This window comes from Ovis canadensis, chromosome 5 (genome assembly GCF_042477335.2).
Source record: "Ovis canadensis isolate MfBH-ARS-UI-01 breed Bighorn chromosome 5, ARS-UI_OviCan_v2, whole genome shotgun sequence".
NCBI lineage: Eukaryota > Metazoa > Chordata > Mammalia > Artiodactyla > Bovidae > Ovis > Ovis canadensis.
Genome location: NC_091249.1, coordinates 29,266,696 through 29,279,258, shown reverse-complemented (window position 1 = coordinate 29,279,258; position 12,563 = coordinate 29,266,696). Strand labels below are relative to the sequence as shown.

The window sequence follows — 12,563 nt, the reverse complement described above, 5'->3', positions numbered from 1 at the left end:
GGGAATACCAGACCACCTAACCTGCCTCTTGAGAAACCTATATGCAGGTCAGGAAGCAACAGTTCGAACTGGACATGGAACAACAGACTGGTTCCAAATAGGAAAAGGAGTACGTCAAGGCTGTATATTGTCACCCTGCTTATTTAACTTCTATGCAGAGTACATCATGAGAAACGCTGGGCTGGAAGAAAGAAGCACAAGCTGGAATCAAGATTGCTGGGAGAAATATCAATAACCTCAGATATGCAGATGACACCCCCCTTATGGCAGAAAGTGAAGGAGAACTAAAAAGCCCCTTGAAGAAAGTGAAAGAGGAAAGTAAAAAAGTTGGCATAAAGCTCAATATTCAGAAAATGAAGACCATGGCATCTGGTCCCATCACTTCATGGGAACTAGATGGGGAAATAGTGTCAGACTTTATTTTTTTGGCTCCAAAATCACTGCAGATGGTGACTGAAGCCATGCAATTAAAAGACACTAACTCTTGGAAGGAAAGTTATGCCCAACCTAGATAACATATTCAAAAGCAGAGACATGACTTTGCCAACAAAGGTCTGTCTAGTCAAGGCTGTGGTTTTTCCAGTGGTCATGTATGGATGTGAGAGTTGGACTGTGAAGAAAGCTGAGGGCCAAAGAATTGATGCTTTTGAACTGTGGTGTTGGAGAAGACTCTTGAGAGTCCCTTGGACTGCAAGGAGGTCCACCCAGTCCATCCTAAAGATCAGTCCTGGGTGTTCATTGGAAGGACTGATGCTAAAGCTGAAACTTCAAATGTTTGGCCACCTCATGCGAAGAGTTGACTCATTGGAAAAGACCCTGATACTGGGAGGGATTGGGGGCAGGAGGAGAAGGGAACAACAGAGGATGAGATGGCTGGATGGCATCACTGACTTGATGGACAGGAGTTTGTGTAAACTCCAAGAGTTGGTGATGGACAGGGAGACCTGGCATGCTGCAATTCATGGGGTTGCAAAGAGTTGGACACGACTGAGCAACTGAACCGAACTGAACTGAAAGATTCTTGGACAATTCAAGAGAAAGGAGGGAAAAATCTGAGCTTGTGAATTAGGAAAGTAGGAGAGAATATCATTGATTAGAAAATGAAATGAATTTATGGAACATTTTGTTCTAGTAACATAGTAATTGGAATTCTTAGTTTCATGTGTGACTTCTATGAGGGCAGAAATTGCAGCTGCTTCTTTTTGACATCTACAGCTCCTTGGACTGGGTCTGTCACTTAGGAGGTGTTAAATGAATGTTTGTTAAATAAATGAGAGTAAATAGTGAAGATTTTGCACCTGCTATTCGCTTTGGTTGAAATGTGCTTTCTCTAATGTGTTGAGGTGCCAGGGTCCTGCCCCGGTTGGATCCAGGGTATCCGAAGTCTGTCAGCGTGAGCAAATGATTTAGAGAGAGATAAAGAAAGAATGTTGCAGATAAGAAAATAGGGGAGAGAAAGAGGCTGAGAGAGAGAAAGAATGATTGACATGGGGTGACCAAGCTTCGGTGAGCGAGGCCCCTAACTTTATTTTCAAAAGGAACTTTTATACCTTGACTTGTACTTAGAGGGAAATGAAAGATGCAAGGTCATGCAGAATCAGCCCAAACACTCCAACAGTTTTGCCCTTATCAAAACCAGGATTTTTTCTGCATACCTTTCCCATAAACAATGTTGTGTACATTATATTTCAGCCTTGGAGGCCTGTGGACATTTTATGACCCTCTTTTGATAAAGGCTGCTCAACCAGAAAACTTACCTTCCCTCAAAGTGTTTTTTCTTTATAATTCTAATCTATGTCAGCCTCAGAAAGTATTAAACAGAGTTACATTTCTCACGGAGCAAAGGTTCAGTGAATTACAACAAAGAAAGTACCAATTAGCTCAAAGGTCTGATGTGGTTAATTCCAAGGTTACTGCTTATTTTTCTTAAATTCCAACTATGTTAACTAATGCACTCCCAGGTGCACAATGGATAAGGGATATGGGAGCTTGGCAGCAAGCATTGGCTCAACAGTGAAATCCTACATTAGCACTACTCTAATAGTTTTTAACTCTTCGAAAGGCTCTATATTTTCAGAATGTTTTAGGCTTTCCATCCCTCTCACAGTTGGGAGACTGTGAACAATCACAAGCATAGCTGCAAGAGTCTGGATAAATCTGCCAAGCAAGCTAGAATGCTAACAGGGGCGTTTGAACTGAAGTACTCCTATCATGCCCAAGAGACTCATTAACCAAAGCCCTAAGCTGAGTTTTTCCAGAAAAAGGTGGTCAGGGATAGCCCCCTGTTAATGTCAGAAGAGTTGGTGAAAGGCATAAAATAGTAAGACAGACAGATTCTGGTTTTGGGGTAGATGCTCGAGCAGGTCCAGGGGGGTTCCTTGAGGCGTTGCTTGTCAGGTCTCTTCCGCATGACCTTGTCATGGGTTGGACTGACCCAGGGAGTCCCTCGAGTCCTGAGGCCTTGCTTATCAGGTCTCCTTCGCATGACCTTGTCATGGGTGGGATCTCCCGTGCTGGCTCCCGGCATTGAGGCTATTCTCTTGTTTCTTTTGGATCTGTGCTTAAATGTTTCCCCTGCCTTCCTTCCTTCTTTCCTTGCATCCTCCCTCCCTCCCTCCCTCCCTCCCTAACTCTTTCCTCTCTCTCTCTTTCTGGCTTAATTGAAATATTGTTCACATACCATACAATTCACTCTTGCGATGCATTGCCTTTTATTATATTCACACAATCATGCATCCATTGCCGTAACCAATGTAAGAACTTTTCATAATCCCTAAAAATAAGACCCACACTCTATAACCATCACCCTCCACTTTCCCCTCAATCACTCCTAGCCTTTGTTGTTGTTTAGTTGCTAAGTCATGTCCAACTCTTTCCAACCCCATGGACTGTAGCCCACCAGGCTCCTCTGTCCATGGGATTTCCCAGGCAAGAATACTGGAATGGGTTGCCATTTCATTTGTCAGGAGATCTTCCCAACCCAGGGATCGAACCTGAGTCTCCTGCATTGACAGGTGCATTCTTTACCACTGAACCACCTGGGAAGCCCCACTCCTAGCCTTAGGCAACTGCCAATCTATTTTTTGCCTCCATAGAATTGCCTGTTCCGGATATTTCTTACACGTGGAGTCATATAATATATGGTCTTTTATATCAGGCTTCTTTCATTTAGCATAATGTTTTTGAAATTCACCCACATCACAGCATATATTAACATTTCATTCTTTTTATGGCTGACATTTCATTGTTTAAATATACCCCACTGTGTTTACTCACTTATCAGTTGGTGGACAGTTGGCTTAGTTCCACTTTTTGGTTACTATGAATCATGCTGCTATGATCATTCATATGAAAGTTTTTATGTGGGTGTGTGTTTTCATATTTCTTGGAAACAGCTGGGTAACATGGTAATACTATGTTTCACTGACATAAGAACTGTCAAATTACTTTCCAAAGAAATGTTGCATTTTCAGAAGACCCCTTCCTGACTGTCCTAAAACAGCTGCCCTAAATCACTCACTGTCTACCCTATTTCATCTTCCCTTCATTCCTTGGTGGAATAGTATAGAATAGTGCATATACTTACTGCTCTGTGACACTACAATACACGGCACATATTCATTTGCTGTCTATGCAAGATAAATCACCCCACTTCTTGGGGCTTAAAACTGACTTGTTATTTTTCGCAATTCCACGGATTTCGGGGGTGACTCCTTTCCTGGTCTTGCCTAGAATCAGTTGGGTTGTTGCCCCGGGGTGACAGTTGAACTGGCTGGACGAGCCGAGAGGATTTTTCTTGCTGGAGGCCATGGGGACCACCTTCCCCTCCACGTGGTCTTCATTCTCACCCAGCAAAGTCAGGCTCTCTAACCAGGAGACCTGCGGCGCGCCAGGAGCACGTGGGTGGAAGCCGCGAAACGCACTGGCGCCCCCGGACTCTGAGTTCACGTGGGGACGCTTCTGCACACCCATTGGTAAAAGCAAGTCACGCAGGTGTTCGAGATTCTGCCTGAGAGGAAATTGATTCCACTTGAGGGGAGGAGTAACACAGTCACAATGCAGGGTTCTGTGTAGGAAAGCGGTAAGATTTGGTCCGGATGTTTCAGTCTTGCGCAGTAACTAAGAGAATTGGCTGTGTTGCAGGAGGAACATGGCTTTGGATTAGCGCACAGATGCGTTTTGGCTAAATCCTGGGTGAACTACCATTCCTGTCTGAACTTGTGATTCCTTCCTGTGAAGTAGAAGCAATAAATAAATTTTTAAAAATTTATTTATTCACTTATTTTTGGTCGTGCTGGGTCTTCTTTGCTGGGTGTGCTTTCTCTAGCTGTGACAAGCGGGGGTTACCCTCTCCTGTGGAGCATGGACTCAATAGTTGTGGCGCGCTGGCCTGGTAGTTGTGCTGCATGTGGGATCTTCCCAGACCAGGACTTGAACTCGTGTCTCCTGGGTTGGCAGGTGGATTCCTTATCACTTGAGCCATCACAGAAGACCCAGCAACCGAGTTTTATCATCACTCTGATAATCCTCCTTTTAGTTATCACCAAGAATGCCTTCAAATTGTGGTGCTGGAGAAGACTCTTGCAGGATCCCTTGGGCTGCACTAAGATCAAACCAGTCAGTGCTAAAGGATATCAACCCTGAATATTTATTGAAAGGACTGGTGCTGAAGCTGAAACTCTTGGTACTTTGGCCACCTGATACAAAGAGCTGACTCCTTGGAAAAGACTTTGATGCTGGAAAAGATTGAAGGCAAAAGGAGAAGGGCGCAGTAGACGCTGAGATGGTTAGGTAGTATCACCAACTCAATGGACATGAATTTGAGCAAACTCTGGAGCATAATGGGGAACAGAGAAGCCTGGTGTGCTGCAATCCATGGGGTCTCAAAGAGTTGGATACGACTTAGCCACTACACAACAAAAACAAGAAAATAGGTTAAAATCAACATTTCTAAGACCCTTTCTCTCCCTCAACATGGGTAATCCATTTAAATAGAGTTTTCAGTTGATCTTGGATGGCCAGTCATAGAAAGATTATAATAACAGTATCAACAGCAAAAATAAAAGCAGCTCCCTCTCATGGAACCCTGCCAGGCTGAACGTGTTACTCTGCATGTCTCTTGAAACAGCCAGGGAGTCTTTGGGTCACCCCAGAAGCAGAGCCTAAGGATTCGAGGACTTGTAGTTTACCTGGGAGGTGGTTCTAGAAGCCCCTAGAGGAATGTGAGGATAGGAGAGGGAAGGGAAAATGCTAGTATAGGCTGTGCTCAGGTGCAGGTACTGCTGTGGGCACCTAGGGCTGAATCTCACAGGGGACCTTTGGGAGTTGGTGCAGAACACATGACTCCAAGTTACACTAATGAGTGTCTTCCTTTAAAAAAAACTGCTCTTGTCTTTCCATTTTATTTGATCGTGTACTTCTCTTTCATTCCTGCCTGAGACAAGGTGAGAGAATAGGAATCGAATAACAATTTTAAACACAAGGTGGATAAGGTTTGTTATTTCTGAGCGTTGTTGAGAGGATGTGAGAAGGTGGAGTGTGTAAATGCATCTATGCTGCTGCTGCTGCTGCTAAGTCGCTTCAGTCGTGTCCCACTCTGTGTGATCCCAGAGACGGGAGCCCACCAGGCTCCCCCATTCCTGGGATTCTCCAGGCAAGAACACTGGAATTTGTTGCCATTTCCTTCTCCAATGCATGCAAATGAAAAGTGAAAGTGAAGACGCTCAGTCCTGTCTGACTCTTAGTGACCCCATGGACCGCAGCCTACCAGGCTCCTCCATCCATGGGGTTTTCCAGGCAAGAGTGCTGGAGTGGGGTGCCATTGCCTTCCCCAAAATACATCTATAAGGGGGGCTAAAATGCAGGAAGTGCTCCTTACCAAAAAAAAAACTTTTTTTTTTCCTTTTCAGCGAGGCCCACCCAGGCCACCTTACTTGCTGGTCACTGCTCCAGCCTGGCACTCCAGGGCTCCTTGTCCAACTTGATTGGTCGTCCTTTTCTTTTGTAACACTTGTGACTTTTTTGTTTGTTTTATATTTTTAAATACTTTTTTAATTTTAGTGGAGTACAGTTGATTCACATTGTTGTGTTACTCTCAGTCTTACAGAAAAGTGATTCAGTTCTACATGCACCTAAATCCATTCTTTCACAAATTCTTTCCCCAGTTAGGTTGTTACAGAGTTCCCTTTGGTGCACAGTAGGTCTTGTTAGTTAACTATTTTAAATATAGCAGTGTGTAAATAATCGCAAATTCTCTAACTATCCCTTCCCCCACCCTTCCGTTCTGGTAATCATAAGCTTGTTCTTTAAGGCTATGAAGGCTGTTCCTGTTTTGTAAATAAGTTCAGTGTGCTTGTGACTTTTAAAAAAGTGTTTTAATTTTTGGCTGCGCTGGGTCTTCGTTGCTACATGGGCTTTTCCCGCGTTGAAGCGAGTGGTGGCAACTCTCTAGTTGCTGTGCACAGGCTTCTCCTTGCAGTGGCTTCTCTTGTTGAGGAGCTCTAGGGTGTGCAGACTTCCGTAGTTGCAGCATTTGGGCTCAGTAGTTGTCCTTAGCATGTGGAATCTTCCTGAACCAAGGATCAAACCCAGGTCTCCTGCATTGGCTGGTGGATTCCCATCCACTGTACCACCAGGAAAGTCCTGCTTGTGACTTTTTAAAACACAATGTTAAAGTCCTTACCCTCAGCATATGAACCCTGGGGGTCAATCAGTCTTTGCTGTGGGGGCCTGTCCTGTGCATTGTAGGATGTTGAGCCCCATCTTTGGCTTCCATTCACTAGATGCCAGGAGCACCCCCACCAACTGTGACAACCACAAATGTCTCCTGACATTGGTCCATATCAGTGGGGGAGATTAATTGCTTCGAGTTTAGAGCCACTATGCTATTCAGCTTATCTTTTGATTATGTTCATTGTTGGCTGTTCCCACATCCTGAAAGTGAAAAGTGAAAGTTGCTCAGTTGTGTCCAACTCTTTGAGACCCCATGGACTGTCCATGGAATTCTCCAGGCCAGAATACTGGAGTGGGTAGCCTTTCCCTTCTACAGGGGATCTTCCCAACCCAGGAATTGAACCCAGGTTTCCCAAATTGCTGGTGGATTCTTTACCAACTAAGCTATCAAGGAAGCTCCTACTGGAATGTTAACTCCAAGGGAAAAGGAATTTGCTTCTTTGGGGCATTGACGTAGCTTCAGTTCCTCAGCACGTGGTAGACATCCAATATTAGTTGAAAGAATGAGTGACATTTGGAGGGTTTTGTGCCTGGGGATGATGTCAAGGCTTGCCACGTATTACTTCATTTCTTTATCACAGTATTCCTTGGAGGGAGGCCTTGTCATTCTCCCCCTTTACACAGAGGAGAAAAACAGAGGCTTCTAGAAGTTGCATATGAATACCCTATACATACACACCCAATCGTAGAGTCCAGAAGCTTAGCTGACTGATTGCCTCAACCATTGGCAATGTTCTCCCTTCTGGCCAAAGAGGACTGAATGAAGCTCAGGTCAGATGCAACTTCTGTCTGGCACCTGCAGTAGAGCCAAAAAGGGATGAGCAACTGGCACAGGGTGGGGTGGGGGGTGGTGGTAGAGTGAGGGGCACACCTGAAGGGGCTTTCTCAGGGACCAGAAGGGAGCGGCCTTGAACTTGACTGGGTTCAACCTGTCTCTCTCTGAAGGCAGATTGATGCCAGACCTATAAGAGATGCAGACTGGGCTGGAAAGAGAAGCCCCAGCAGGCTCTGGGGAGTGTTGCTGGAGTGTGTACTTGGTGGTGGTCCAGCCGGGATGAGCGGCCTGGAGATGCTGCTGCTGCAACCAGGCCCAGGAGGCCGGATCAGCACACCTCACTCCCCACTCCTCCCTCCCCGCTTCTTCTGCCCCTCCACCCCCTCCAACTCCCCACTTCCCCTCCCCACCCCTCCCTTACTCCAGCCTAGCCCAGCCCAGCCCAGAAAGGGTCCATCTCTGTGATTGGTCCGTGGTTCTCGGTACCAGGAATTGAGACCAGGAAGATGGGAAGGAAGGAAGAGGGTGGGTAGGGTGGGGGGAGGGATGGGACTACTTTTGTATCTACTCCCAGAGCTAGGCGCCTGCTCACCATGGACACTGCTGGGTACAGCAAGTGGGACGGCAGGCAGGAAGAGGTCCCCGGAGGTATGAGCAACGGGGCTGCCTCAGAGGTCCCCTTGGGTCCCTCTCTGGCCAGTGGTTTGGGGTTTGATGGGGAAGGGAGGGGCTTCCTAGGTGGCGGTAGTGGTAAAGAACCCCCCTGCCAATGCAGGAGACGTAAGAGATGTGGGTTCATTGCATCCCTAGGTTGGGAAGATCCCCCGGAGAAGGGCATGGCAACCCACTCCAGTATTCTTGTCTGGAGAATCCCATGGACAGAGGAGCCTGGCGAGCTACCATCCATAGGGTTGCAAAGAGTCAGACAAGAGTGGAGTGATTTGGCACACACGCACGCACACATGGGGGAAGGGAGAGGAAGCCTCGAGAGCTTATGTAGTGGGTGCAGGAAAGACACCACCGATCCTAGAGTCAGCTGGACCTGGTTTCAAATTTCAACTCTGCCGCTTAGGGGCTGCCTGTGACCACAGGCAAGTTACTGCACCTCTCTGAATCTCAGTTACCTAGGAGAAACCCAAGTGACTGGGGCTCAGTCCTCGGAGCCCAGGGATCCAGGGGGGAGCTCAGGAGTCCGTCTGTGTTACCCCAGGGCACTCGGGACGCTGGGGACAGAGACCCCTTTTCCTGGTCTTGGCTCTCGTGGTCATCACATTCCTGTGGGCCCTCATTCTCAGCGTCCTGTTTTCCAAGGGTGAGTGACTGGATGACGGGAGATGGCAAGTGCACCGCCCCCCCCCGCCCCCGCCGCGCGCCCCGCGCCCCGCGCCGCGCGCCCCGCAGAGAACATAGACGTTTTCTGCGCCCCAGGGCTCACCAGCCAGATCGGGAGCCTCTGCCTGGATCTGAGCGCGAGCACCCACATGTGCGAGCCTGTGCCCCCCGTGCGTGTGCCTGTCCGCCCATGCTGCACGTCCGTCCTCCCCCTTCTGTGCACCCCATGACCCGGGTCCCCGCACTCCCAGGGGCTGAGGGGAGAGTTTTCGAGTCCTCCTCTCTCCGCAGCGTCCACCGAGCGCGGGGCGCTGCTTGGCCACCAAGACCTGCTGAGCACAAACGGTACGGAGAGAACAGAGGCTCTTGCCAGAGTTTGGGGGCGGAAGGTTCTCCGACCCCGGTGTCGGAGTAGTGGGCGGGAGCGCGGGTATCCCACGGTCCGCGGGTATCCCACGGTCCGCGGGGCTGGCCTTGGAGTTGGGTGGGGTTCTGGGAGTCCCCGAGGGTGACCTGACGTGCGTGCGGGCGGGCGTGGAATCGTTCCAGCCTCCAAACAGACGGCGGTGCTGGGTATCTTGAAGGAGGAGGTCCGAGCGTGCAATAGCTGCTGTGAGTGAGATGGTGGTGGTGGGCGGGGAGGGGGCGAGCGGGCGAGACTTGTGGCGGGGATTGGAGGAGGCGAGTGGGAGCTGGGCTCGCGGCTCGTAGGGGCTGGGCGGGCTGACCTCAGGTGTCCCGCTCCCATCACCTCACCCCCTCCCCAGGCCTGGGGACGCAGACACAGCTGCAGACAGTCAGCAAGGAGCTTGCAGAGGCAGGGTCGAAGTTGTTGGAGCAGGAGAGTGCCCTAAAAGAACTGAGCGAGCGCGGTGAGGGCGGGACCATCCCTGACCCCTCACCCCGGCTGTTACCCTGTTACCCGAACCTTGATTCACTCTGGACCCTTCTATGCACCACCACCACCCCACACCTAACCTGTGATCTTGACCATTGACCCAAATCGTGTCCCCCATCCTGACCCTGACCTGTGGACTCTAACCTTAACTGCAAGTCCTAACCGTAACCACAACGGGCACCCTACCCAGCTCTAACAGTCCTTGACAGCAATGTCATTCGTCACCTTGGCACTGACCACGGACGTGGATGCTGACCTTAACTAATCATGATCTTACCCTTGATCCTGACGCTAGCTATAATCTTCTCCCTCTCAGTGACCCGGAGCCTGGCTGAAGCGGGGAGGGACCGTGAGAACATTCGCACTGAGCTCTTCCGGGCACTGGAGCAAGCCCGGCTTGGGAACAGTGAGCAAGCGGGGAGGGCGGCGAGGGGAGAGGATTCGTGGACCCTGCCCGCGGTTCCCTGATCCGCCTCGCCCCGCCCTTTGACCTTGGCCTGGTCTCGGTGGTTCCAACTGGGCCCGGGGTGGGGGGGGGGGTGCTGTTGTCCAACATCCCCCTCTCCAATCCACTTCGTCTGCTCCACTCGGGAGCAAATCATCTTTTTGACCCTCGCCACCCTGCAGGCTCCTCCTGCAAGGAGTGCCCCGAGTCGTGGCTGCCGTTCCAGGGTTCCTGTTACTTCTTCTCCACGCTGCGGGCCACATGGGTGGAGGCACAGCAGCACTGCGAGCGCTCCGGCGCGCACCTGGTGATAGTGGGAGGCCTGGAAGAGCAGGTGCGAAGCCCCGGCTGCCTGGGAGCGGGGAGAGGGCTGAAAGCGTTTACCCGAGGGGGCGTGGCCCGGGGTCAGAGGGGAGGACGGGCGCCGCCGGCTCAGTTTTCCCCACTGCCCAGGGTTTCCTGAGTCGGAACACGCGTGGCCGCGGTTATTGGCTGGGCCTCAGGGCCGTGCGCAAGGTGCGCAGGATCCAGGGCTACCAGTGGGTGGACGGAGTCGCGCTCAGCTTCAGGTGAGAAGGGACCTGGGGAGGCTGACCGTTCGGATCCTAGGGGAAGTGCTTCGGCCAGGTCATAGGGTCTCCTTAGGGCTGGGCGGGCCAGACCCCAGGAACTGACTAGGGTTAAATTCTGGGCTGAGAAAGTGATACACCAAGGTGCATGCTCAGGTTAATTCTCAGGATGTGAGGGTTAGACCCAAGTAATAAACAGGCTAGAACTCGGAAAGGCCTAGCTTTTCAGCAACACCTCCTCCCCTGCCAAACCACTGCAGCCACTGGAATCGGGGGGAGCCCAACGACTCGATGGGGCGCGAGGATTGTATCATGATGCTCCGCACGGGGATGTGGAACGACGCGCCGTGCAACAACGAGAACGACAACTGGATCTGTGAGAAGAGGCTCAGCTGCTGACCTTGCCCCTGGCTCAGAGCTGCGCCCACTGGCACTTGTCCAATCGCCTGAGCCGCTCACCTTCCTGGCTCCGCCCACCACCGTGAATCCCTTCCCCACCCAACTCTAGCAATAACCATGGCGCCACCCACAGCCCAAGCCAGTAACTGCACCGCGAGACTTTCGCTCCAACCTCGCTGCAACCCCTCACCCGTGGACCTCACCAAGTCTGCTCCCGCTCCAAAATCTGAGTTCCTTGGACCCGTGATCTGACCCCCATCACCCTCCCCAACCAAGGCCCAGCGACTCAGGGATGGAGCTGTTTGATTTATTTGCATTTTTACCCCAGGTGAGCTGCCTCAAAGATAGGGGATTTTGTGAACCTTCTTGGCAGCCCCAGGGAGCATCAATAAAGGAGAAAATGAATCTTGGCTCCTGCCTCTGATCTAGGCTTTATCTCAGAGACTCTGATGTAATTCATGTGAGTGACCCTGACCTCAGGGGCCCATGTGCACGCACGTGTGTCTGACTCTTTCCCACTTCATGAACTGTGGCCCGCCAGGTTCCTCTGTCCTGGGATTTCCCAGGCAAAAATACTGGAATGGGTTGCCATTACCTTCTTCAGGGAATCTTCCCGACCCAGGGATTGAACCCTCATCTCCTGTGTCTCCTGCATTGGCGGGCGGATTCTTTACCACTAGAGCAACCTGGGAAGTCTCCAGGGTCTGATGACTCCCCTCCCTCCCACACCCGAAACCCAGTGTGTAAGCTGCATTGGACCAGAGGGATTGTAGAGCCCTGGGTACACAGGAATGAGTCAGACCCTGTCCCTACACCCTGGGACAATGTGACCAGTGACTAGATTGAGGAATGCATGGAGGAGTCCCCTGTGTCCCCAGAAGAAGGACTCTGCTGAGATGCTGCAGTGCTGGCCCAGTTCCCTGAGGAGACTGTCACCCTGTTGAGATTATAGGTAGTCTGACACAGAGATGGGAGAGGGGCAGCTCAGATCTGATGAGCAGGCTCCTTCTGTCTCAGCACCCCAGGTCCTGTGGGGAGTTCAGGAAATACATCCAGAAAAGATGGACTTTGGAAGAACAATGGGGTTTCAACTCTGGCAATGGAGCTGGGAATGGGGGCGGGGGGCTTTGCAGACAGAGGGTGTTGGCAAGTAGAGGGCGTCGCTGAGCCCATTTCAAGGTGGGGGGAATGTGAGGAGCACACAGCCTGAATTTATCAACTGGGGACTTTTTATCTGAATTTACCCAACACTCCTGTCCTGGGGACCTGGAGGCTCTCCCAGGTTTTCCAGTGGAGACAGGTCCAACTGTGCAACCGAGGGGAGTGACAGGCTAGCAGCATTTAGTTCAGTGCAAAGCTGAGTCCAGAACCAAGCTGCCCAGCCCTGAGAGCATCCACTGAACAGGAAGATGA

At 50.7% G+C, this 12,563-nt stretch overlaps 1 protein-coding gene across 1 annotated transcript; it reads left to right on the top strand.

Moving 5' to 3' along the window:
* The first annotated feature begins 8,001 nt into the window (after positions 1-8,001).
* Positions 8,002-11,560, top strand: LOC138440966 (C-type lectin domain family 4 member G-like). Its single transcript, XM_069591209.1, has 9 exons — positions 8,002-8,155; positions 8,718-8,819; positions 9,131-9,184; positions 9,389-9,451; positions 9,607-9,711; positions 10,054-10,143; positions 10,365-10,516; positions 10,636-10,751; positions 11,012-11,560. The coding sequence occupies exons 1-9, from the start codon at positions 8,101-8,103 to the stop codon at positions 11,148-11,150; spliced, it is 876 nt and encodes a 291-aa protein (XP_069447310.1). The 5' UTR covers positions 8,002-8,100; the 3' UTR covers positions 11,151-11,560.
* Positions 11,561-12,563: the final 1,003 nt, after the last annotated feature.

Excerpts from the sequence above, each read along its gene's own strand:
- LOC138440966 (XM_069591209.1), top strand. The coding sequence starts at position 8,101 with ATGGACACTGCTGGGTACAGCAAGTGGGACGGCAGGCAGGAAGAGGTC. Across the intron at positions 8,156-8,717 it reads GCAGGAAGAGGTCCCCGGAG|GGCACTCGGGACGCTGGGGA; the intron begins GTATGAGCAACG and ends GTGTTACCCCAG. Across the intron at positions 10,517-10,635 it reads TGGGAGGCCTGGAAGAGCAG|GGTTTCCTGAGTCGGAACAC; the intron begins GTGCGAAGCCCC and ends CCCACTGCCCAG.